At 36.9% G+C, this 25481-nt stretch overlaps 1 protein-coding gene across 3 annotated transcripts in view; it reads right to left on the minus strand.

Annotated features, from left to right (window-relative positions):
• Positions 1-896: 896 nt before the first annotated feature.
• The window catches only part of NSUN6 (NOP2/Sun RNA methyltransferase 6), a 33980-nt gene continuing 9395 nt past the window's right edge, over positions 897-25481 (minus strand). Inside the window, exons 6-11 of one of the 3 annotated variants that reach the window (XM_074266798.1) lie at positions 21293-21374; positions 14794-14913; positions 11519-11657; positions 5481-5635; positions 3742-3867; positions 897-1642 (exon numbers count right to left, since the gene is read on the minus strand). In XM_074266798.1, coding sequence (XP_074122899.1) covers positions 1430-1642; positions 3742-3867; positions 5481-5635; positions 11519-11657; positions 14794-14913; positions 21293-21374 — 835 coding nt within the window. In that variant the 3' untranslated portion in view covers positions 897-1429. The other 2 variants (XM_074266799.1, XM_074266800.1) reach the window with 2 other exon arrangements.

Below are 25481 nucleotides of genomic sequence, written 5' to 3' on the forward strand. Positions count from 1 at the left end.
ACAGTCATTCCACAAGAGTATTGGTATTAGAAATGTGGACCTTGTTTCAGGGAGAAGTTTTGGGATCCCTGAAAGAACTTTTCAGTTTTCCTAAAATCAGCCTATGCTCCTCCTCCTGTAATTCTGGCCCTAACTCACTGTCTAGTTTTAGTGTCTGGTTCATTCACTTAGATGCAGTCTGGACAAGAAGTATTCATTTGTTTGTGTTTTCCTGGGTGGCTAGATGAACCAAACTCTTTAGAATAATTATCCCTCTCATTTAGGACAATCTGCAGTGTTCCAGGATTTGTTGCAATCAGAATTTCATCTGCAAATTGGAATATCGGAAAGACTTCATCATCCATTGGGAATGTCTCCTCAACTTGAATTCTGCTTGAGACTACTAACAGTTGGTACTGCTTAAAGCAATATAAATTACAAAAAAAAAAAAATTGATAGGCTATACCATGAGGCCTCTAAACATATTTATATGAATTTAAACAAGATATGCTTAATCATATGTCAGAAGAGTAATTGTTTCATACTGAAGAACTATATTAATCCACAAAGGAATACAACTATCCTGAAAAGCCTATTATACTTCCCTTTGTAGTTAAAATTTTTTAAAATGACTAACTGCTGCTAAATGGTGCAGAGGATAGAGTGCTGAGCCTGGAATCAGGAAGTCATAGCTTCCTGAGTTTAAGTCTGGTCTCAGATACTTACTAGCTGTATGATCCTGGGGGGCAAGCCATTTAACCTTGTTTGCCTCAGTTTCCTCATCTGTAAAATGAGCGGGAGAAGGAAATGGCAAATCACTCTAGTATGTATGCTAAGAAAATCCCAAACAGGATCACTAGAAATTGAATACAACTGAAAAATGATTGAACAAAAATAAAAGTAACAAAATCATATCATTTAGAAGTGTTCAAGAAATACTATTAACTTTATTTCAGTTAGAAGAGATAAGATTTTCCAAATAACAGCTGAAAAAGGTAAACTAACAAAACATATAAAAATGTCAATTCCTTATGCAGTGATAGTATTACAAAATGTTGGAACAGAAAATACTTTTAATATAACAAAGTGATTTATTTATTAAAGTTAAATTTGCACTTTAAAAAGGAAATCTGTAGAAAATATAATCTGACATTGATCATATATTTTTTATGAACAAAAACAGAACAAAGAAGCTATTTTCAGTCATTTGAAGGTATCTTCTTTGTAGTCTGTTAAAGATATAAGTAAAAAAAAATCCTTTATAAACATAATCCACTCTACTCTTTTGACTTTTTTAACCTGTGACTCTTGATTCCTAAAAGAAAAACTGGCAGATTTTCCTGCTTCCATAGCAACCATATCATCAGCTTATTGGCCTGAAAATACTACAGCAATAATATTTTTATGTAATAGACACTCAACGAAATTCTGACTTCCAATAATTCTTTTTCTAAACACTTTCACACTTTACAAATTTTGCAATAAAAAACCCTATACAGTCCTTATTTGCTAACCAAATCATGTCTTCTCTGCTGGCATTTCTAACAGAGGTTATGTCGGTGCCCTTTAAAGGTATGATGGATGGATCAAATCGCTGCAACTGCTTCAGCTGATCAAGAGATAGGCCAGCTCCTACCATTCCTAGTCCTCCAATATGTGGTTCCTGTTTGTAGAAAGTCATCAAGAACTATTACAATAGTTAGGCTTCTTATTTGTCTGTAACTAATACATGCATATGTTAATTCACACTACTTAAATTTATCACCTTAAAAGGCTATATTCAGTATTGATGACATGAACCAGAACATTTTTTCTAATTACAATATAAATTCAAATTATCATTTACATAGTTCTTTATAACAAGAACAGTGAAGCATCTTTATTCTGGAGAGAGTTATATATTTTCCAGGGTATCAAATTGGGATTAGAACAGTAGCCAGATAAGAACAGTAACAGGACCTAGTTCCCTTATATGATAAGATAAACACTCTTTATCTATCAGAATCTCAAAGAATAATGATCTCAAAGAAATAATAACTTCCAAGGAATATTACGACAAACTTTAAAATGCCTTACTTTGATCTATAGCACTTGAGTGGTAAGAAAACATCAAAAGGACTTTAATGTATCAAGAAAACAAAATTTATCATGAAGAAATATATTAGTGAAGACAAAATCAAGCTGAGGGAAAAAATTACATAACTCAGAATTCTCTTTGAGCTGTCTGCAGATTCTTAGCCCCCAAATCATCATTTCATATCATACCCTGAAAACACCAGATAAAGCACAAATATTTGATCCTTGAAGGGCCAACGGGTGCCGACAAAGTTGTTTCCTTGATGCCGTCATCACTTTCAGTCACAAAGCATTCACAGGACCATCCCACTGGTAAAAGGAGAGTTTGAGACCAGACATTTGCAGGCTCCTTCCCACAATCCTGCCTCCGGGATCTCTCTGCCCTTGGGAAGCCTGACATCCCAGGAGGCAGGCATTAGGGACAAGAGGCACTCTCCCTATTACACCCAATGACAATCATGGACCCGAGGGGGTAAGCAACTTGCCCAAAGCAGCACAATCAGTAAAAAGTAGAACTGGGACCTCCTGGCTCCAAGTCCAATGCACTTTGCACTATAACAACTCACTCCAGAAAATGCCGTTCATGCATAAAAACTGTTTGGAGATTACCATGAACTGACTCCAGAAACCATGTTGGCATTTCGCTGTCTTGGTGCCAACTTTGCTGAAACTTGCTTCTTCTCAGAGGCCGCTGATGGCATGGTGGATGAAGCTCTGGGCCTGGAGTCAGGACATGACCTCAGACCTTTCTTAGCTGTGAACCTGAGCAAGTCACATAACTTTGGTTTGTCTCCAAAGTAAAAGGGGAAGGACAACAGCACCTACTTCTAAGAAAGATTGTAAGGCTCTAAAGACCCGAGATTTGTAGAGCCCGCTGCAGCTCCTGCTACCTTTTGGACAGAAATGATTATTCTCTTCCCTTATTCATTCTACAGTGCCGTATAAACTATGTTTAAAAGAATTGCACATGTTTAACCTCTATTGGATTACCTACTGTTTAGGGGAAGGAGGAGGGAGAAAAATCTGGAACACAAAGTTCTTGCAAGGATGAATGTTGAAAACATCGATAGTACCACATAAGGAACAGAAGTGTAATACTTAATGTGTTTGGAATAATAAATTTTCTTCCAGGACTGAACTAAAACCCAAATATCACCATATAGAAATGTGACCATAAAAGTTATCAGATTAAAACTACTAGGGAACATAGACTGTTCTAGATGTAATCAAGTGCAAATTTTGTAAAAGTTTGTATAATGACCTACAAAAAAATTAGACTTCTCCACCATTTTCCTATCTTGGCTACTGATCTTCTAAAGCCAAAGGGCTAGCTTTGAAATGACATGAGGAAAACTGGGCATCATGTTCTCCCATGAACAATAAAGCACTTAAAAAAATAAAAAACTAAAAAAAAAAACCTCTTAGAAAATATCAAAGATAGTGAATAATAAGAATAGCTTCATCTGTAACAATTACCCTCAGAGCCTATATTATTTTTATTATGGCTAACAAATGACCCAGGCTAACAAAAACAGTAACAACAAATTCTAAAAACATAATTCTCTCTTCAATTCTATGTAGATTGGATTATTCTGGTTGCAATTAGGGAGAGCCACTGAATAGAATCTACATAAGACTCCTAGAGTCTTATCTCCCCAAGAGCTAAGAGTGAATGTTTCTTCTTACCTGGGGCTGAAGCCGGAGACAAGGAAAAGTCTTGAGGGCCCAAGCAACCTGTTCTTCATTCTCTGCCAAGGTGACTGTACATGTGCTATAGACCAGCACACCCCCTGGCTTAAGCAACTGAACTGCCTAAAAGACAGTCACATGAAGGAATCAATGCTTTTGAATACTGAGGCTGAATAAAATACTTACCAAGTTGGGCACTGGAACACATTAACAGGAATTAAAGGAAGAGCTTCTAGGTAAGAGTGTAAAGGGGTTGATGAATGGTTTGAGGCACACAGCAGTCAGTCTTTTTGTACTTGACTAGTATTAGAGCCAAATCTGTCTCCCCTTCCAAAAGTGTATACACATTTAAATGAGATTATTTTCTATCTGAATATATTCTTAAACACTCCACACATTTACAAGAATAATTTTCTCCATTCTGCAAAGTATTTTTCACTCTAACCAGGCAGGAGGGGAGGTAAATTTCCATGCAAGTATCTAAGTTCCCAGTGTTTCCCATGCCTGAGAAAAGGACAGTCCACCTAAGAGCAACAAAACCTTCTGAGTTCACAACAAACCAAATAACGAACAAGAAATTCAATGAGATACTCCATTAAGTGACTCCTACCACACAACTGCACAAAAGCAAGCCCTTATCAAGCATCCCCCTTCCCAGCAGTCCTAGTACCTTGCCCTGAGATGCCTTCCAAAAAAAGCCCTGAAGATCCAATGTTCTGAGGTTCAAAGATATGATGGAGAGTTGTGGGGGGGGGGGGGTTTAGTGCAGGAATCCATGTGATACAGGGCTAACCACCCTCTCCTAAAGTACATGATGGGATGGAGTCTGGCCCGAGCATAAAACCTCAGTTTAGGAACTAAAGCTAGAGATGAGTAAGTCAAAGGAAACACTGACCAGTACCAAAAATTACTGCAAATCTAAAGATCCTCCAAGAAAGGAGATAGTTATTCTGGGACAAATGTGAGCACAGACCCAAAGAAAAAACTGCCTTTCCACAGGGACTACATGAATATCTAGAAAAAAATAAAGCAAAAAAGGAAGGAAGGAAGGAAGGAAGGAAGGAAGGAAGGAAGGAAGGGAGGGAGGGAGGGAGGGAGGGAGGGAGGGAGGGAGGGAGGGAGGGAGGGAGGGAGGGAGGGAGGGAGGGAGGGAGGGAGGGAGGGAGGGAGGGAGGGAGGGAGGGAGGGAGGGAGGGAGCTAGGAAGCTACAACCCTTGATCAAGAAGGAAAGCTGTAGAAAGCTAAAGAGAAAACTCTCCAGGGAAAAAAGGAAGAAAAAGAAAATTTTCTCATCTGTCTTACTAATCTAGCCTTTGTATATATCCATGAAAAGAGAAAAATTTCATGGGAACCAATGAATTTACCACAAAGAAAGCGAAACATTACTCACATTCAATTTTAAAGGAATAAGAAGTAGCTATAAAAACAGGTAATTCAAGCTGAATATTATGTCCTGAAATCTGTTATTTTTGGATAAGAGTTAAAAGGTATAAATTATATGTTTCTCTACATCAATGCACTGGTCATTTTTATAGTGAAAGCCTATTTTTCAATAGGCTGACACTAAAAGTATAAAAATTTTTGAAGATATCAATGACATAACAGTAACCCATCTGCATAATTTTAAGGTTTACTCAAAAACTTTTAGAGAACTACAAGAACAGAGCTTTGGTCCTCCAACAACGTGCCTCTTTGAAATGTAAAACTGAAACGAAGCTGAATGATAAATACCTACCACTGTAAAGAGTTTCCTTTGTAAGGGCTGATAAGATGTCACTTCCTTTAGAGTCCAAGTATAAGCCATGTTTGGTCTTTGTCCCATCCCACTACAGGGGGCATCAAGAAGAATTCGATCAAAGGACTCAGGAGAGAAAGGTGGTCCTCCTGTAACTGGAATTATGCACATGTTTCCAATTTACTCTTACAAATCTGTTACCAATGAATTTTAAAATATTACAAGTATCATTAGTAATAGCAGGCCAAAAAGAGCAAAAATAACAGACAAGTTTTTCATCTCGCCCAAAAAACTAGTGTGTTATCACTAGCTTAAGCTTTAGCATAGAATTGACATAGAATACTTACCTTTAAAAACCAAAACTAATAGCAGTTGGCATGTGTGTCAATTACAACTTAATGTCATATGAAGGTCTGAGAAAAAGACAGCTTGCAACCTACTTCCAGTGAATAAGCAACTGTAAATAAGTCTCAGTCTGGAACCCACTCCAGTCTAATTCTAGATCTGGCATGGCACAAACCAAGGCAAAAAAAAATAAAAAAAACACACCCAAAGAGATGGTTTCTGAGGATGTGCTCCTAGCACTCAACTTTAATGACCTTTATTCCAAGGATACACTGAGAGTCCTGTCTTCACTGGAGCACATTTTACCATTAAAGGCCTGAACCTTTTCTGCACTGCCCCCACTCACACCCACATGGCACGGGACTCCCTGCTTTCTTGTTTGATACAAAGAACTATAATCTGGCAAACAGATTAGGGAGTCAGGAAGCCCCGAGTTCAAATGCAATCTGAGGCACTGTACTAGCTGTGTAATCTTGGACCAGTCCCTTTGCTGCTGCTTGCCTCAGTTTCCTCAGCTGTAAAACAGAGGTCAAAACAGCATCTGCCCACCTTGTGAGATCCAATGAGATAATCATTGTAAAGCACTTAGGGTGGCAGCTGGCAAACAAAGGGTGCAACCTAAGGGCTTACCCCTGGTCCTGTCCTCACCAGCCAGAAGTCCACAGGAGGCCCATCCTCCAATCCTCTCATTTTACGGACATGGAAGCTGAGGCCCAGAGAGATAGCCTGCTTTGCCCAGGAGCCCCCAGATCTGCCCAGGCCTAAGGCTGAGACCACTCTGCTGCCACAGCCTAGGTCATCTGACCTTCCTTCTTTACCAACCTATCCTCTCAACTTCAGAATGTCTTTTTCATCTTCACTCTTTCTCCATTAAATCCTGTTTATAACCTTCTCCTGCTTACAAGGCAGACAGTAAACCACTGGAGGTACAAAGTCAGTCCAACCTAGAATCTTCTCAAAAGTAGCTGGCAGGTCCTGGTATCACATCTACCAATAAGCAAAAGAACCAGGCCAGTGGCCAAAAATGCCATATCCAGCAAAATTATCTATAATCCTGAATGGGAAAAAAATAGACCTTCAACAAACTTGGAGATTTTCAGAACTTTCTATCAACCAACCCCAAAGTTAACGGAAAAGTTAACATCTAATAGCCAATATCAAAGATCTGTTTTAAGGAACTCAACGTGGACAAACTGTTTAAATATGGATAAATTGATTTTTTTACATGGAAAATGTATCTTATATGTTTAAGATTCATAACAACAGAATAGTTCAAAAGAAAGATTGGGGCAGAGTTAAGTTAAAAATAGTCATCATGTTATACAAATGAGGTACAGAAGAATAGACATAGAGGCATCAGAAGTGGGAGAAGTTCTTATAAGAACAAAATATCTTACCAAGAACTCCACCACTGACTCACTGTTGAGTACAGGAGAGATTTATTTCTTGCAAGAATGAGTAGAGACACCTTTGAAACTTCAAAAGTAGCATTTTATTTCCTATTCTGAAGCACAAGCCCCTCCCCTAATTTCCCATTAATTGATGTTACAGAAGTTATATGACATGAATCTCTACCCCTTGTTGCATAGTCAGTCTCTGCTCCCAAGGAGCTTACATTCTAGAAGTGGGGAGGTACCTTTTGATTAATCCTTGATGTCCTTGTGGGTTTGAATTTTCTAATTTAAGTTTCATTTCTCCAATTTAATTTTCATAACTGTGAAAACCAAAATGCCCAACCATTTCTCACAATTTCCACCATCCTCCCTTTTTTTCTGAGGCTGGGGTTAAATGACTTGCCCAGGGTCACACAGCTAGGAAGTGTTAAGTGTCTGAGACCAGATTTGAACTTGGGTCCTCCTGACTTGAAGGCTGGTGCTCTATCCACTGCGCCCCCTAGCTCTCCCCCCTTTTTTTTTTCCTTTTTTAATACTTTGGCTTCCACATCCTTTTTCTAATCCCTCAAATTTGGCTAATGCTTTCTACATCCCACTTCAGAAAAGTCTATTAATCCCTACACAGACCTCCTTACACAGGATGGATAATTAAGCCCTCAATTCCCTGCTAATTCTTCTGATAGGGCTGTACTAGGAGTGAAACTACTTCCAATTACAACATATGTTGCTCCTTTTCCTGACATTAACCTTTCTAAAGTCATTCTTTTCCCATGCCATTCTACTAGTGGCATCTAACTGCTCTGCTATTCCCTTCATTGCATCTCCGTGTAATTTGTCTAGTAATATTTACTTAGCAGAGTGGGAATCATCCAAATTCAGAACTAGATTTCCAGCCTTGAATTGATCTGGTACTGTCCTTGACTTAATTCTTCCTGATTCACTCTTCTTACTTTGAGGTAAGTAAGCCAAGTTTTGTAAAAGGAATAGTCAACTGGGTCGGGGACAGGTGCCCATTCAGTTCCTGGGCAAAGCAGCTTTGAGAGTGTTGCTTTCACAGTATCACCACCCAAGGTTTGCTTGGGGCATGCTCACCCAAGAAGATGCCAGAGCTACCCTCAGTTACATTCCACTCGGGTACATGCCACTACAATCCCTAGATTTTGGAATCTTTCACCCTGCCATGAGAAGCAAGCTAGCTGATCTCCAGAGATTAGGGACTAGTATAAAGTATTAAGTAAAATGACTTTCCTATTGATGTCACAAAATATTCTATAAATTACATCCTTCTAAGAAAACTTGACTACTCTAAAATCTTCTTCTCTAAACCATAAGAAAGATATTTCAGCTTTAGTTTCAATAACCAATAAAATACCAGGTCCCACAGACAGTTCTATTACTTTACATTTACATAAAGTCCTTTAAGACCCTTATTTTGTACAGACATATATCTAGCAACACATAGATGACTAAACCAACTGCTCATTTACCTAATTATAAGATAATTACTACATATTTTCTAATCAAAAAATAGCAAGATATTATATATACTTGATCTGTGCTTATGGCTTCTATTGACCACTCATGTGAATTACAGAAATTTGCTTTAAGAGGAAAAAGTAGGGGCTACCTAATAGCCAACTCAGAAATTCGTTAGAGTAAATTAATGGTACTCCTCTTAAATGATGGGTTTCATTACTTAATTCAGATAATTATTCCCAAATTCACAACTCAAAACAGTATCAATTATAATCCCAAGAGATTTCATCCAGATAGCAAGTTTCACTAATCAGAGGTTTTTAGATCCTAATCCCATGTGCCTGCAGGGTACCACAGCCAAAACTAGATGTTGAAATCCTGTCCTAGATACTTGCAGAAAGTACATTAAACAATGAAATCATGATACACCTAATAAATTGGCTATTTGCTGAAGGGGTTTTGAAATAATCATTTTTAAATAATTTGCAGTTAACCAGAAACCTAACAAACTTCTCTTAGAAGTTTCTTGCATTGCTAAGCAGTAGATCATTTGATATTACAAATGACTTTGCCTTAAAATAACCAGATTTGAAAAAAAAAATTCAGTTATTAATACTGCATCAACATAAGCTATTCCTTTAAATAAAAGAAGCAATTAATGTTAAAATAATTTCATTTAGCTGGGGGGGAAGGAAGGGGAAAGTAAACTCCAGATAGTAGGCTAGTTTTCTCACTTTTAAGGAGCAGCCACATCCAGTGAGAGAAAGATGGACTAAGCCTTCATTTTCCCAAGTCAACAGATCATGCAAATAACTATAGTTTTCAATCCTAAATTTCAGATTAACTACCAAAACTGCCAAAGTGAAGAGACTAGAACTCTGCCCCCAGAACCAAGCTTCTTCCAAACCTGACAAGTTCACGCACCAGGGGAATGGACCCCAGAGCAGCGGCTGAAGTCTACCTCCCCTGTTTTAGTATTCATGTTATACAAATGAGGTGCAGAGGAGGAATAGACACAGAGATATTGGGGGAAGGAGGGCTCATAGTTCTGAAAACTGACACATCAGGAATGGGTTCAATAGGCAACACTATATATAGATCATGAAGGGTACAGTACCCTCCAAAATCTATAAAGAAATAAAGAGGGTAAGGATGGGCAGAGAGGAAAGCAAAGAGTGAGGGAAGGTTAAGTAATAGCAAGGCAAGTTAAGGAGCAGAATTAAAGCAGAGTCAGCAAGGATAAAAAGGTGTGTGTGTGTGTGTGTGTGTGTGTGTGTGTGTGTGTGTGTGTGTGTGTGTGTGTGTGTGTGTGTGTGTGTGTCACACACACAAAAAAATGTATCCTTGTTTGAATATAACCTGCTTGTGGAAGGTGGGGGGATTAAAGAATAAAGTTAAAAAGTGTACAGCAGAGAACAACCTACAAGTAAAGAAGAGATGGACACTCTTCTATTTTGTATATTCTTGAACTTTGTACGTGTGTGTAAAGTTGAAGTGTGAGAACAGACTAAAAAAAAGTGGTTTGTGTGCGGAGGACGTGCGGCCTCTCCTCTATTTGAGAGACCACAAGGATCGGCCGGAGGTTTGAGAGGTTCCGAGATGATTTCGACAGTGTATTTATAAGAGTGGCAGCAGAAACATCTGTGGGGGGGTGACGGCTGGGAGCTGCCAGCCCCTGAAGTGACTGAGAGTGTAAGAAACATGGTAGCAGCAGAAAGGGAAATCTGACAGCTGATGGGATCTGGGAGCACAAAGGAGAAGTAGGACTTGGGAGAACAGCCCTTGGGCACATTTAACTTGAGGGGCCAATGAAACGACCAAGAAAATCCAGGAGACAATACAGGAATGGAAGCCCAGGAAGAGGCCAATGGGGAGGTACAGACTTGAAAGCCACTCACCCAGAGGTGACAAGGTAAGGGATCAGGAGATGACCAAGGAATATTTTCAAGAAAGAAAAGAAAATGCCAAAATAAGAATCCTCAAGGACATGCAATTCAGAAGTCACAGGAGAAGGGACTTTCATGCTTTCCAAGGCTCCATGACCAAGCTGAGCTGGATGACCTAGATTTAGACTTGATCTTATTAGTGTTTTATTTTATCTAGCAAGTAACAAATTCCCTTGACAAGCCTAGAAATAGGACAGCCAAGAACACCATCAGTTTAAAATGTAATCATTCATAAAAGTTTTACAGATAGGGATACAAAAAACTGTCAGCTTTACAATGACACAAACAGCTTGAAGAGAAATAAAAACAGTGTTATATAAAGCCTGGTGAGAGACCCAATTAAGCCAGATATCTCCAGACTACTTAACGATGAAACTAGGAGGACAACAAACAAATGAAAAGTGAAAAAATGTACAAAGATTTCCATAACAAAAATGCCTTCCATCAATGACATGTAATACTGTACTAATTTACCATAATCTTTAAAAAACAAATTCATCACATTAAAAATGTCATATTAAGGCAAAATAGGTGAGAACTTAAAAATAAGTGAAAATGAGCAAAGTAGCTGAGATCTTAAAAAAAAAAAAAAAAAAAAAGCTTATATAAGGTTTCTGTGATAAATGGAATTAAAATTAAGGCCTCTTAGACGTATAGGGTTTGTAGGGTTGGTTCAAGTGTATGTTAATGCACAAGGAATAATGAAGAAAAAAGTAATTAAAATATATCCACTGTGCTAAAGTACCCTATTTTCATTGTTAAGGTTTCACAGACTTATGGATGCTAACATGCTCCTTTATACCATAGCAAAATAGGAAAATAAAAATAATATTTATCTTTAAAATCCCATTTTGGAAGCTTTTAAAATAAACCTTACCTTGTCCATTCTCTACCTTCCCAAGTGCTTTTGTCCCATTATAGCAGAAGGCCCTGATGCAGTTCAAATGTAATAATGCAGCATTTTGCTTTATTTTTTCTACTTTATTGGGTATTTTGTCCAGTGCTATTACTTCACCCTATAGAAATTTTAAAAATTAAAACAAATCAATACAGTCATTAGAAGTTTTAATATGTAAAAACCCCTAAAAAAAATAGTCTTTCTGCCCCCCATTCCTAATTTTAAGAACAAATTTCATTAAACAAATACATTTGTTTCACATAAACTATTATAAAAAGAAAGGCAGTAAACAAATGAATAGCTAAATATTTTAGTGCTTTTCTTTTATAAAATGTTTGCCAACAAGATACACCTGACTTGAAAGATTGCTTGATTTTAAGAAAAAAATTCCCTTAATCTGAATAAAACTGGAAAGGTAAACACAATGCCAAGCTACTTTCAATCAAAGCTCAAAAAGAAACATTAAATAATAATATTTGCAAAATGTCAAAAGGAATTTTGGGATAAGAACATACCTTCCAGAAGTGAACAGAACAATGATTACCCTTTTGGATAACAATGTACCCTGCTCACTTCATTTTTGCCAATGAAATATTTTTGAAATATTAAAGATGTTCGTTCATATTTTGTTAAGCATTTTTCATATTCTTACTCCACAACTCAGAGGGATTTGGAGAACTTGGACAGTGTTTAAAAGACAAAGGATTAAAGAATAATACTTTTGATGTTGGATGACACAAACTAATTTAATAGTCTTAAATATGTGAGGAACAATAATATAGATTTAAATAACTAAGAATAATGATCTGACAAAGATTTAAGAAACTGGAAAAATCCTTCTCTAAAGGATTTATTTTAAAAATAAACACCAGGGGGCAGCTAGGTGGCTCAGTGGATAGAGCACCAGCCCTGAAGTCAAGAGGACCTGAGTTCAAATCTGGTCTCAGACACTTAACACTTCCTAGCTGTGTGACCCTGGGCAAGTCACTTTAACCCCATGTCTCAGAAAAAGAAAAAAAAAGAAGAAGAAAAAAAAAAGAATAAACACCAAACTCTTGTTCTTAACCCAAAAGTCTTTTTCTTTCATTTGACCAAAAACAAAAATGCCAAAAATTGGCTAATTGATAGATATAAAGTTAAGATTTGGAATAAAATTTTTGGCTAATTTTTCCCTGAATTTTCTCTATGCATCTTCACTACACTGTCTTATTTATACAGAGAAGCATTTTGCTAATAAAAAAAATAGCAATTAAAAGATATGCTTTTATTGAAATAAATCTGCTATACTACAATATATAAATTTAATACGATACTATTCACTTTTCTAAAGTGTTCACTTCAGGATTACTTTACATGGCAAACTGAATGTACTTAGAGTAGGAGTTAATTTAAACAAAAATGTGCATAAAGCAAAGCTACAGCATAAAGCAAGGCAAATGTAAAATCAGTTCCATTGGTACTTTATATTGTTCATTGAAATAGGATTGCTCAATCCTCAAAAAATTACACTGTATATATTAATTTTTCTATACTTAAGATGTCTTTCTTAAGGTAATTTAATAGGATTGGTTTCAAATGTAATTCTCTATAGCAGATGATGTGCTATGATATTTTGAGTTGCTCAGGAAAAATGTTAATAAAATTCTAGATAAACAGACTGTGAAAATACTAATGATGAATAGCCTGAGTCTGAAAATTAGTGGATTATGTTCTATACATATTCTAGAATTTCACTTTTCTAATGTAATATATTTTGTCTTCCTGAATGACAATTAATAAGAAGCACTACAAATTACCAGAAAAAAATTTCAGAACTATATTAGCTAATACAAAATAGAATATAACTCAGATAATGAGGTTTCTTTTCTCTTACACTTTTGAGGGAATATAACTGCTATCAGGAAAGATAATTTCATTGAATGGAGAATTTTTTGAGATGTGGAATGAAGAGAAAAGAGATGGTCTTAATTATCTCCATAAAGTTGAAGGCATAAGCTGCTGAAAGGCAGAAGGAAGAATTAGTGTAGAAATCTTGTGGGAAGCATAATTGCTGATCAAAAAAAATAAATAACAAGACTAAAGTACAACAGTCAAATTCTAGTTGAGATTATAGAGTATCTATCTCCAATCAATCAAGTACTTATATTCCAAGCTCTAGGAATACAAGAACAAAAAATGGATAAATTTTTACTCACTATAGGCTTATATTCTAATGGATAGACAACTATATTTACAAACATATTTGGCATAAATATAAAGTTTATACACAGAGTAGTTAATCCAAGGCACTTGAGAGGGAAGGCTTTAAGCAGGTAGGGGGAATGAATAAAGGCTTTATGCAAAAGATGGTGCCTGGGATGCACCTTAAAGAAAAAGAAACAGCACATGAAGCTGAGAGATGGTTCCATTCCAGTCGTGGAGGATGGCCAGTGCAAAAGCACCAAGAGAGGGAATGTAAAATCTTGAACAGGAACAAGAGTGAAGAGCAAGACAGAATCCTGTCTGGCTGTGCTGGGATGAGGTTTTGTAAAGAGAAGTTGATACTCTAGGGCAGCTGGAAGCTCCTGGAGTTGGCTGAGTCTAGGAATGGGTCACAGGGTCTGATCAGGGCTGGCAGCAGTGTAAAGGAAGGAGTGAATGAGGAGGCAGGGAGACTAATGATCTCCATGGGAGGGGATGAGAGCCTGAGGTAGGGGGCAGCTGAGTTAGCAGCAATGAGGCCAGAAGCAAGGTTATCTCTAGAACCCCAGACCTACATCTCCAGCTGCTCTTGGAGGACATCTAATCGCCCCTGTCCAAAGCCTGCTCCTAAGGATTTAAACATTTCCGCCTGGGGCTATGTCATAGTTATCTCGGCCACTTCCCCGGCCTCCCCCTCTCACAGCAAATTAGTTACAGCTCTTATCAATTCCACCTCCGCAGCATCTCTAGCCTCAGTTACCTCTCCTCTAATCTCAAAGCCTTTATCCTGATACTGCCCACCTACCAGACACTAAAGAAATAAAGGAAAAACAGAATTCACAATCCTACATTTGTTCCAAGTTTTCAAAATAAAAAGAGATACAGAACTCCTGTATTTAGGATCTATTAAAGGTTTCTGCAGGACTCCAAGTATCCTCACTACTTTAAGATAACTTTCTAACTGTTCATTTTAACAATGAAAATAAATTAATCCTCACAGAAGATCGATCCCTCAACTGACTTAAGTCCCACTCTTCCTCATCTAAGCATACAATTTCCTTGTGCAGTCTCACCTGATCATGCATTAATGCCCCAATATGAGTTGTTTTGCCTCCAGGTGCTGCACACATATCCAGAATCTTTTCTCCAGGCTGTGGATTCAAAACATGGCTTACCACTGCTGAGGGCAAATTCTAAAGAGCAAAAGAAGGAAACATAATGTTTAATTAGTTATGATTACCATCCAAATGTCTTAAATGCTATCATATTAAAAATGAATGCAAATATATTTCCTCAATCACAAGTAGCAGGTATCGTCATCATTCTAAGTCCTAATAATGAAAAGAAATTCAAGCATTTTTTTGGTCCCCATAAAATTTCCTTCACCACTGAATACCAAGTAAAGTTGTAATGCCCGAGAAACTGAGGCAAGATAAAGCTAAGAGAATATTTAACATTTTATTTGAAAGGGAGAGATTCACTGAGACCAAATGGATCCATGGTTTGGTCCTGTTGTGCCACAATTATCTTTTAATGTCCAGACCCAGTTTCCCAAATTGTCCTATTCAGTTACTCTGCCTCAGGTTATAACCATTCTTAATGTTAGGATAAAGGTTTTATATCTTAGAACTTAGGCTATAGTCATTCCCTCTTTTTGTTTGATGGGATAAAGATCTTTATTCATTTTAGACGTCATAAGAAGGAGCCTCACTAGTACCTCCCTCCATTATGTCATCCTCATTCTAGGTTCCTCCCCCCATTAGGTTATCCCCCATCCAGGTACCTATCCCATTAAGTCATTGTTCTTGTTACCCTATAAAAGAATCTTTTATCTGACATTCATGGCTGGATTCTTGGAGACTATAGTCTCATTCAACCCTGGGACCAAACCATGGATCCATTTGGTCCCAGTAAATCTTTCACATTTAATAAATTATTAAATTGTTCTCTAATCTCTATGTTGCTCAGTTTCTCCAGCATTACAGTCCCAGGGCTGAATGAAACTATCATCTCCAAGAATCCAGCACACAATGTGAGTTCTCAATGACATATATACATGTGGCTCAGACATGGGGTAGACTGAGGCAGGAGAGGAGTGCTGAGAGCAGGAATGGGACAGTATGGGGTGAGCCACCAGAAATGGGGATGACATAATGGGGGGAGGCACCCTAGAGATGGGGAGAGGCATTCTAATTATTCTAAAAGGTAAGATCTTTTATCCTTATCAAATATTCTGATTAAGAGGGAGGGGTGGTTTTGTAGGATTGAGCAGAACAATTAGAAACCAAGGCAGGACAATTAAGGGAGACTGAGTCAGGATAATTTGGGAAAGTAAGTCAGGACAATAAAAGAAAACTGTGGCTTTCTCTTAAAAGTAAATTTTCTAATTCTCTTATTAACAAATTCTGGCAATGTGATTAATTTGCATTATCTAGAATTTAAAATACTTATTGTTATATATGGATAGATATTCTAGGGCTTTCGAAAATGGATGTTATTATATTGGACTACCTGTCATCTAGGAGAGACGGTGGGGGAAAGGAGGGGAAAATTTGGAACAGAAGGTGTTGCAAGGGTCAATGTTGAAAAAATTACCCATACATATGCTTTGTAAATAAAAAGCTATAATTTAAAAAAAAAAGGAAAAAAGTGGATATCAGAAAAAGTGAGTATGCCTTTTTCTACATCTAAATTCATCACAAAGGTATATTTAAAGCCATGCTGTCTTCCATGACTTTTTCTTTTTAAAATTTTATTGATATACTTTTATAACATTAGAATTTCTCCCACTATCCCTCCTTTTTCCTTATTTAATGTTTCATTTTTCCCCAGTTACATTTAAAATTTTGAGTTCCAGATTCTCTCCCTCAATCCTACTCCCTGATAAGTACATATGAAGTTATGCAAAATATATCCCTCCTTTTCCTAGAGCTATAACATATAGAAATAATATCTAAGGAAAAAAAAGAAAAGAAAAATATGAACAAAACCAACTAAAAAGATGACTGAAAACATATGCCATGTTCTACATTTATTGACCTCCCACACCTTTAAATAAATTTTATAAGGATGTTTTCACATACCTCTTCATTTAGGTCATTTTTGAAATTTGTCATTTTGCAACATTTAGTATCAATTTTCCCCCAACCACTTTTTTTTATGAATTTGTTTTTAAAAAACAAAACTAAAGAGAAGCAGGTGAAATATTATTTTCAGCTTCTATTATTACCCGGGAAGGATATAGTTTTTTCTAATACTAAAATCAAAACAAAGTCAAAAATCCCAAAACATTTTATTATAGATTAGGGTGATTACTACTACAGTTACTACTAATCAGAGGGGGATTATAAAGTATGTAACATGCTTAAATACAACATCTCATTGGGTTCTCAAAACTACCTTTTAAAATATGCACTTCAAGTATTATCATCAGCATTTTACAATTGGGGAAACTGAAGCTCAGGTTAATTTTCCAAGATATCAAAGTGTCTGGAATAGAATTCACACAGAGAACAATCCCAAATCCAAACAACAGGCAGCTTCCAGGTTAGAGGGTAAAGAAGGCCCTTTCAAACACACTTAACTAAAGCAATTTACATTTACAAGGTTATTTGATCCCTTTGAAATTCTGATTCAATCAGGATACTTATCAAGCGGGCCAGGAAGGAAAAGGTAGGGGAAATTAATTATGCTTCTGCCAGAGCAGTATTAGAAAACAATTCTCACATTTCTTTCATTTCCCCCAATTTTAATTATCATTTGTCAAAGAAATATGGAAGAAAAGTAGCAAAGATATTTATTCTTAATGCTTAAAGTTTACCAAGTTTATTCAAATACTGAGTCATTCTTCAATCTACTGACATGTAACTGATTATATTCAGAAATGTTCACTGGATATCTAGGATTGCAAAATACTAGTTTAGTAATAAAGATGTTAATGTTTGAGAAGTGGAGGCAAGAAGCAAATAAAGTAATTTTTGTTTTTAAACTATAAGTAATTAAATTAATGAATAATTTAGGCACCTAAAATATGTTGGAAAATATACATCAAGAGAAAGGTACAAAAGCGACCTAAAGACTGCTCAATCATGCTAAAGGTGTGAAGCCCCCTATTCTAGGCCAAACCTAACCTAGCATCAGACTCACAAATCAGTTTTAAGAAACTAGAAGCAAGGGATTACTGACATGGGACTCACTCCTGAAATCACCTTTTTGAAATGAAGATCCAAAGTAATACAAAGGAAGAAAGAAAGCAAACACCCAAAGACCAAGTGCCTCCTGCACTGTGCAAAGTACCTTACAAATGTGACCTCATTTGATCCCTACCACCACCCTGGGAGGTGGGCCCTGTTATCACAGCCACTGGACAGCTGAGGCAGCTATGGCGGCCAGGGGTTCTGTGACCATCCCAGGATCACCCAGAGAGTCTGGAGCGTCTGAATTCGGGTTTTCCTCAGACCAGCTGCGGCGCTCTGTGGACAGGGGAGGGGGAGGGGCATCACAGGGCTGCCCTTAGCCGGGCAGAATCCACACTCCCACCCTTTTGTGGTCTCATCTGTGTGGGGCCCAGATGCAGATACAGATCCCCACAGGAAATCACAGGTCAGGGAAATGTTTTCTAGCACAGACAATCACCAAGCTTTTATTAAGCACTTGGGAGAAATGATGCTCAGCACAGGGAACACAAAGGGAAAAAAATCTGTTCCTGCTCTCAAAGAGCCCAATATGAATCAGAAGTCATGAAAATAAAACTGCAAGTACAGATGAGCAGCTAGGCAGCATAGGCAATAGAGCACCAACCTAGAGTTAGGAAGACCCGAGTTCAAATCCAGGCTCAGATACCTATTAGTGGCAGGACCCTTGGCAGGCCTGTTGGCCTCAGTTTCCTCATCTGTTACCTGAGCTGCAAAAGGGGTGTTGGAACCTGCAAACCAATCTGCAATCTTTGCAGATACACTGAGTCTTGAAGGAAACCAAAGAAGTGAAGAGAGGAGTCTTGCCAGCTTCTGGAGGGGAGACATGGCCCTGGGACTGCGGAGTAAGGGGAGGGAGGGGAGGCACTCCAGAAAACTGACTCCAGTGGCTCAGAGAAGTCACACTCGAGGCAGAGACCAAGAGGCCGCCATAGGGATTTGACAGTGAGGTGACCAAGGCCTGAGAAGCAGGCGCAAACTGGAGGCCGTCTGACAGATAGACAAGCAGCATGGCAGTGTTGGGGAAGCTCATGGGGCCCCCAAAAGGCACAGGACAGAAAGGCTGTGGCGGCTGTCTTAGATGCACCTGGTTGGAGAAGCCCCCAAGGCAGGTGGTGACATTGGGCAGGAGAGAGGCGAGGGCAGCCTCAAAGGCAACTGACAGCATGAGGGCCGCCAAGAGCTCCAAAAGGGGCATTCTTAGGCTTCTGGCCGTCTTCTGAAGACAAAGGACTTCTCATGATCATACTTTTAAAAACACAAAATCATAAAGGAAACCAAACTCTATTAGTATATTGCTACAAAAATATTTTTAAAAACAAATTCACAAATGCCATATTAGGAATCCTGCATAAAAAGAGAAGAGCAGAAGGTCTACAAGAGTTTTAGGGAATGTCTAATTAGTGGGCAGGTCCTTCATGAAGACTCCACAGAGAAAGACAAGCAGAAGGAATATCAGGAGAGAGAGGTCTCAAACAAGTCTGGAAAGTGAAAGTATCCAGGAAGGGAGGGTGCAGTGGGACAAAGAATTAAAACAATATTAGGATTTTGGAAAGACTATTAGATTTGTTAATTATGAAATTGCCAGTAACTCCGCATGGAAAAAGGTTGTGAAGCCCCGAGAGGAAAGAAGTTTTAATAACTCATTGTGTCAGGTGGCTTTCTCAAGGAGTGAGAAGGGGAAGCAAGATAACATTGGGGCTAAATGAGGCCAAGAATCAATTAGGGAGACAAAGTGATCCATGAATGGGAATGAGATCAAAAAAAGAACAATGGGGTGGAGTTGTGAACGAATTCAACCATTCTGGAGCAATTTGGAACTATGCCTAAAGGGCTATTAAACTGTACATACCCTTTGACCCAGTAGTGTTTTTACAGGGTCTGTATCCCAAAGAGATCATTAAAAAAGGGAAAGGACCCATATGTGCATAAATGTTTGTGGCAGCCTGGAAACTGAGTGGATGCCCATCAATTGGAGAAAGGCTGAGTAAGTTATGGTATGTGAATGTTATGGAATATTATTGTTCTGTAAGAAAAGATCAACAGGATGATTTAAGAGAGGCTTGGAGAGACTTATATGAACTGATGCCGAGTGAAGTGAGCAGAACTAGATCATTGTACATGGCAACCACAAGACTATAAAATGATTGGGGGCAGCTAGGTGGCGCAGTGGATAGAGCACCAGCCCTGAATTCAGGAGGACACGAATTCAAAATTGGTCTCAGACACTTAACACTTCCTAGCTGTGTGACCCTGGGCAAGTCACTTAACCCCAGCCTCAGGGGGGAAAAAAAAAAAGACTAGAAGATGATCAATTCTGGTGGGTGTGGCTCTTTTCAACAAGGAAATGATTTCAGGCCTATTCCAATGATTTTGGGATGAAGAGAGCCATCTACACCCAGGGAAAGGACCGTAGGAACTGAGTGTGGTTCATAACATAGCATTTTTACTCTTTTTGTTGTTGTTCACTTGCATTTTGTTTTCTTTCTCATTTTTTTTCCTTTTTCATCTGTTTTTCTTGTGCAGCACAATAATTGTAGAAATATGTACAGAAAAATTGCACATGTTTAACATATATTGGATTGCTTGCCACCTAGGGGAGGGGGTGGAAGGAAAGGGGAGAAATTTGGAACACAGGATTTTGCAAGGGTCAGTGTTAAAAATCATCCAGGTATATGTTTTGGAAAAAAAAGCTTTAAATAAAAAAAATAAAAATAAAAAAAGGACAATGGGGTAAAATATTTGAGAGAATAACCTAGGATGCAGTTGAAGTGTTTCAACAAGAGGTTCACAAAGGGAAGGAAGGAGAGTATAGCCAGTGGAAAGGTAGGTGATGGCCTAGGAAAAACCTAAGGGATAGACATCAGAGAGAATGGAGACCAGGAAGTCATAAGGCACAGGTTAAAAAGAATAAGATTATGATCAAATATTGAGATTTCTGAGTTCATAAACAACAAAGTAAAATAATTATTGGTCAAGACAAAATAGTTTGACCATTTCTGTGTGTAGCTTGATAGTTTAAAAAAAAAAAAGGAGAAAGTTGGCAAAATTACATTTACTGTTAATCCAAAATTAAGTTGGGAAATATAAAAACAGGTTATGTAGGATTTACAACACCAAACAAGAGATTAATTGCTTATTATGTGCCAGGCATCCTGACTTCAAGGAACTTACATGTTAATAATGGAGATATCATATATAAAAAAAGAAATACATCTAATCTAAAAGGGGAGTAGGGAAAATATACCAGAAATGGCTTCCTATAAAAATTGAGTCTTGACAGAAACCAAAGATTCTAGGAATTGAGATAAGAAATGAAAGCATTCTAGGCTTTATTCTATATTTAAATATCACAAAATAATTTTATGTAGATACTTACCTGCAGAAACAAGGCACTGGACAGTACATTGTCAAATGAAGGGCTGAGATATACTGGTTCTGTCATTCGTATACCTATGCCTCTGAAAAGTAAAAATACTTACATTAATCTAACTTAAATTATTGATATTCAGTTTATATTTCTAAGAAAACAGTAGACTTAGTGAAACAAAGATGAAATCATACAACCCAAACATTTTAAGAAAAGTTTGTTTTGATTCGTCTTAATTTTTGCTAGTAATTTTGTGGGATAATTTTAGAGAAAATTCTTCAAGGGAATGAGCTTGTTTTCTTAATTTTTCACCTAACTATAAATGACACCAAAATAAAATTTCCCAAGCTTTTGATGAACCTAAAAGCAATGAATACCTGAATCTATATCTATATTTAATATAACACAAAGTAGTAATCATAAAATTTATGATCATCCTATAAATATTAACTAAACTATGGATACTTTAAATGTTAAATTTTGACATACCACATGGAAAAATTGTATTCTATCAAGGAAATTCGAAAAATAAATTAAGTTAAAAGGCAAAAAGAAGTTACTCCTAATGAGAAGATTGAAAAGAATGGCTTAACGGTTCTTCTTGTAGAAGAAAACAAAGAAATTGATAAAAGGGCTTTTATCATAATGCCCAAAAGAAACTTAATATTTATAGTATTTATTATTTTCATACATATTCATATTTATTCAGCATAATATTTGTAGTATTTATCCTGGTTATTCTGGTTTGCAGTACTTATGAGCAAAAGAAAAAATTACTTTGAAAATATTTGCAACTTATACATCAATATCTAATGAAAAAAATTCTATGAACTAAGATTCTCCAAACTGATATTCTGATTCTCAGTAACTTCAATGCAAAGTGAGGCATAAAGTAAATTGGTTAAGAATGTGGGAAAAAAAAAAAAAAAAAAAAGGATTCCTCATGCTGTGACATGGGGTAACTGGAAGCTTGGCAACCCATTCTCAAGTTCCAAGACATAGACCCAGGATGGCCTGAGGACAGGACACGTGGCCCAGGGTGACATCCAAACCAGGAAAGCCCCAAAATTCAGACCTCAAGCACAAGGCAAGGTCTCATTTCTAGTATCAGACAGCAGAGGAATGTAAAAGAACAAAAATCCCAAAGCAAAAGGGACTCTAATATTCTTCTCCTGAGAAGCAACACAGTCTTTCAGCTGGCTGAGAGGGATGGAGTGCAACAATCTAATGTTCAAGCCAGGAATTTGCAGAACACAGACCACGTGTCATAAAGCAAGACATTGCCCTGGTTCAAATCAATTAGAAAGTAAAAGTTTACAAGTCCTCCAGCCTGTCCCTGAGACCCTAGAAGAAAATACCCCAAGAAAATAGCAACAGGATCACTCCACAACTTCCCTTCAGAATACAGAATTAGCCAGCCCTAAAATCCAACGGCAAAAAGCTGGAAAAATTAACCCCCCCCCCAAAAAAAAGGAAAAAAAATTGAAAGGAAAAAAAGGATCCTACCATAAAAACTACTATGGTGGCAAGAGAAATTCAAAATGTAAACCAGGAAAAAAGGAACAATTCTAAGATCTACAAGTGAAGCCTCAGAAAAAAATACGGCTTGAGATCAAACCCACCTAGAATAGCTGTTTAAAAAAAAAAAAAAAAAGATTTAAAATGTTTTAACAAATAGAATGAGCACTTTTGAGGAAAAACTTAGAAATTGAGATCTTGAAAGGAGAGAATTAGAATTAATTGGCAGCTTAGAACAATAGATATAAAAGTATACACAAGTAACAAACTCCATGAAAATTATTGCAAACCGAACAGAAAACAGTGACTACATATACCAATAAGAAATGTTAAAACAAAGTCAAAAGACTGAAGGGGAAAAAAATCTAAGGCATCTCATAGCCACAATAATGATGATGACAATAACAATAACCTAGAAAACAGATGAAGAATCACTGAACGATAATCTGAATGCTATAATCAAGAAAAAGTGCTAGACAACTTATTTCAAGAAATCTTGAAAGAAAACTGCTCAAATTTCTTCGTATTAGAGGACAAGATAAAATAGAAATAATCTACCAAGTCCCAAAATGTAATCTCCCAAGAATATCACAATCAAAATCCAGAGTTTGAGTTTAGAAAAAAATAATACAAGTAACCAGAAAAAAAAATACTTCAGATACCAAAGAACTATAGTCAAAATCACACATCATTTAGCTCCTATAAAGGAAGAGAGAACTTGAAATAACAATATTCCAAAAAAACAAGTATAAATATTAGCTTAAGACCAAGAATAACTGACCCAGCAAAAGTATAATTCTACAAGCAGCCTTTAATTTAACAGAGGACTTCTAAGCATTTCTAATGAAAAGATCAGAGTTGCATAAAAACTCTGAAGTTCAAACACAGGATAAAGAAAAAAAAAAGTGAATATGATGAATAATGATAACAGTTCTAAACAAGCATAAATTGCTTAAATTCAAATATAGAGAGAAGGCACATGATGTCCCTTTTGAATGCTATCGTTGTGAGGGTTCACAAAGGGGAGCCAATTAAACAAAACTTAGCAGTGGTCTTGTTATGCCTTGATGATCTTATGAAATGTTAAAAGAAAAGAGGAATACAAGGTGGTATTGGGGTGGGCATAGTTATGGCAAATCAATTCACTTATCGGGGGCACAAATATACATCTATACCAAGAGGAGGAAGTTGGGGCAGCAGCTTGACATTTGAACCTCCCTTTAATGGTCAAAAAAAAAAAGGAAGAATAAACACACACAACAGACGGTTTTAGAAATACATTTCAATCAAAGGAAATCAGAGGGATGGAAGAAGAATAAAGGGGGAATTAGCAAAAGCAGAGAGGGAATGGTCCCAAGTGAAACAAATTATCTGCAAAAATACATAGTTATTTTTGAGGTGGCAAAGGATGAAAACCTGAGAGGGTACCCATAAATTGGGAAAATAACGAACAAGTTATAGTATATATATGGGTGTGTGTGTGTGTGTGTGTGTGTGTGTGTGTGTGTGTATGTGTGTGTAAATATATAAAGTATTCCATGGAATACTATTGTGCTGGGCTCTTACAAGCAACCAACCACTACACCAGAGGACTAATGATAAAACATGCTACACCTTGTCATAAAGAAGGACTCAAAATGCAAAATGAGACGAGTATTTTTTAGACATGGTCAATGTGGAAATTTATTTTGACTGACAAAAACTTTTTTCATAATGGGCTTTGTTTTGCTTGTATTCTCAATCTGGGGGAAGAAAGGAGGAGAAAATAATGGATTTGGGCTAATTAAAATTTTTTTAATTAATAAAGAAAAAAGAACAACTAAGAATATAAAAGTAACAAGAAAAATTAGAAAACAGAATCTGAAGAGGAATACTCAAGAAGAAAAAGAAGGTAATTGCCAAAACAGATTAAGAAAGTAAGAGAACTAAGTGGAATAATGTCAGTTAAGCAGACTAATAAAATAGATTACAGTCACTAAATTATGAAGTTTCTTGAAGGCAGGGACTATTTTTTTCTTCTTTGTATGCCCATAATTTATTAGCACAGTGCCAGACACAAAATTGGATTGTTGATTTAACAGTGTGTTGGGCAACTTTAAAAAAAAAAAAAAAAAAAAAAGGTAAGAAATTGATGCAAGTCTAAAGAAAAGAAGATTGGGGGGTGGAATTGCTGTTTAGACTAAGGAAAGGAAGTTGAGTGGAGTTGTTAAGTTGTTAAGAGGTGATAATTGACTATAAAAAATTTTAACCAGACCTTTAGCTTGAAGTGCAAATATCAATGAGTAAATCAAAGAAACGGGGCTGAGAATCTCAACTTTTTTTAGAGAAGAGGAAATTGTACAGTAAACTTCCAGTTTGCATGTTTTTTTTATTTATGCCATCATCAACTGACTTCTCAGTTTTTCAAATGCAGGCTGATCTCCCTCTTGGAGAAAAAAGTCAAAGGTACTCAAAGAATGCCTCTCCATACTCTACAGTTAAAGAGAATGAAGCGTTCTGGAAGAAAACAACATGGCTTTAATTAGGAGGAACAAAAGGATCCAAAATAGAACTTATGAGAAAAATCCTCCTCAAGATGCAAAAGAGTAAAAGAGCATTACACAAAAGAAGAAAAGGAAGGAAAACCAGTTGTATAATTAAGACCTTAAAAACTGATTAGAGACTTAAAGAGCTCTAATGC

Source organism: Sminthopsis crassicaudata, chromosome 5 (genome assembly GCF_048593235.1).
Source record: "Sminthopsis crassicaudata isolate SCR6 chromosome 5, ASM4859323v1, whole genome shotgun sequence".
Classification (NCBI taxonomy): domain Eukaryota; kingdom Metazoa; phylum Chordata; class Mammalia; order Dasyuromorphia; family Dasyuridae; genus Sminthopsis; species Sminthopsis crassicaudata.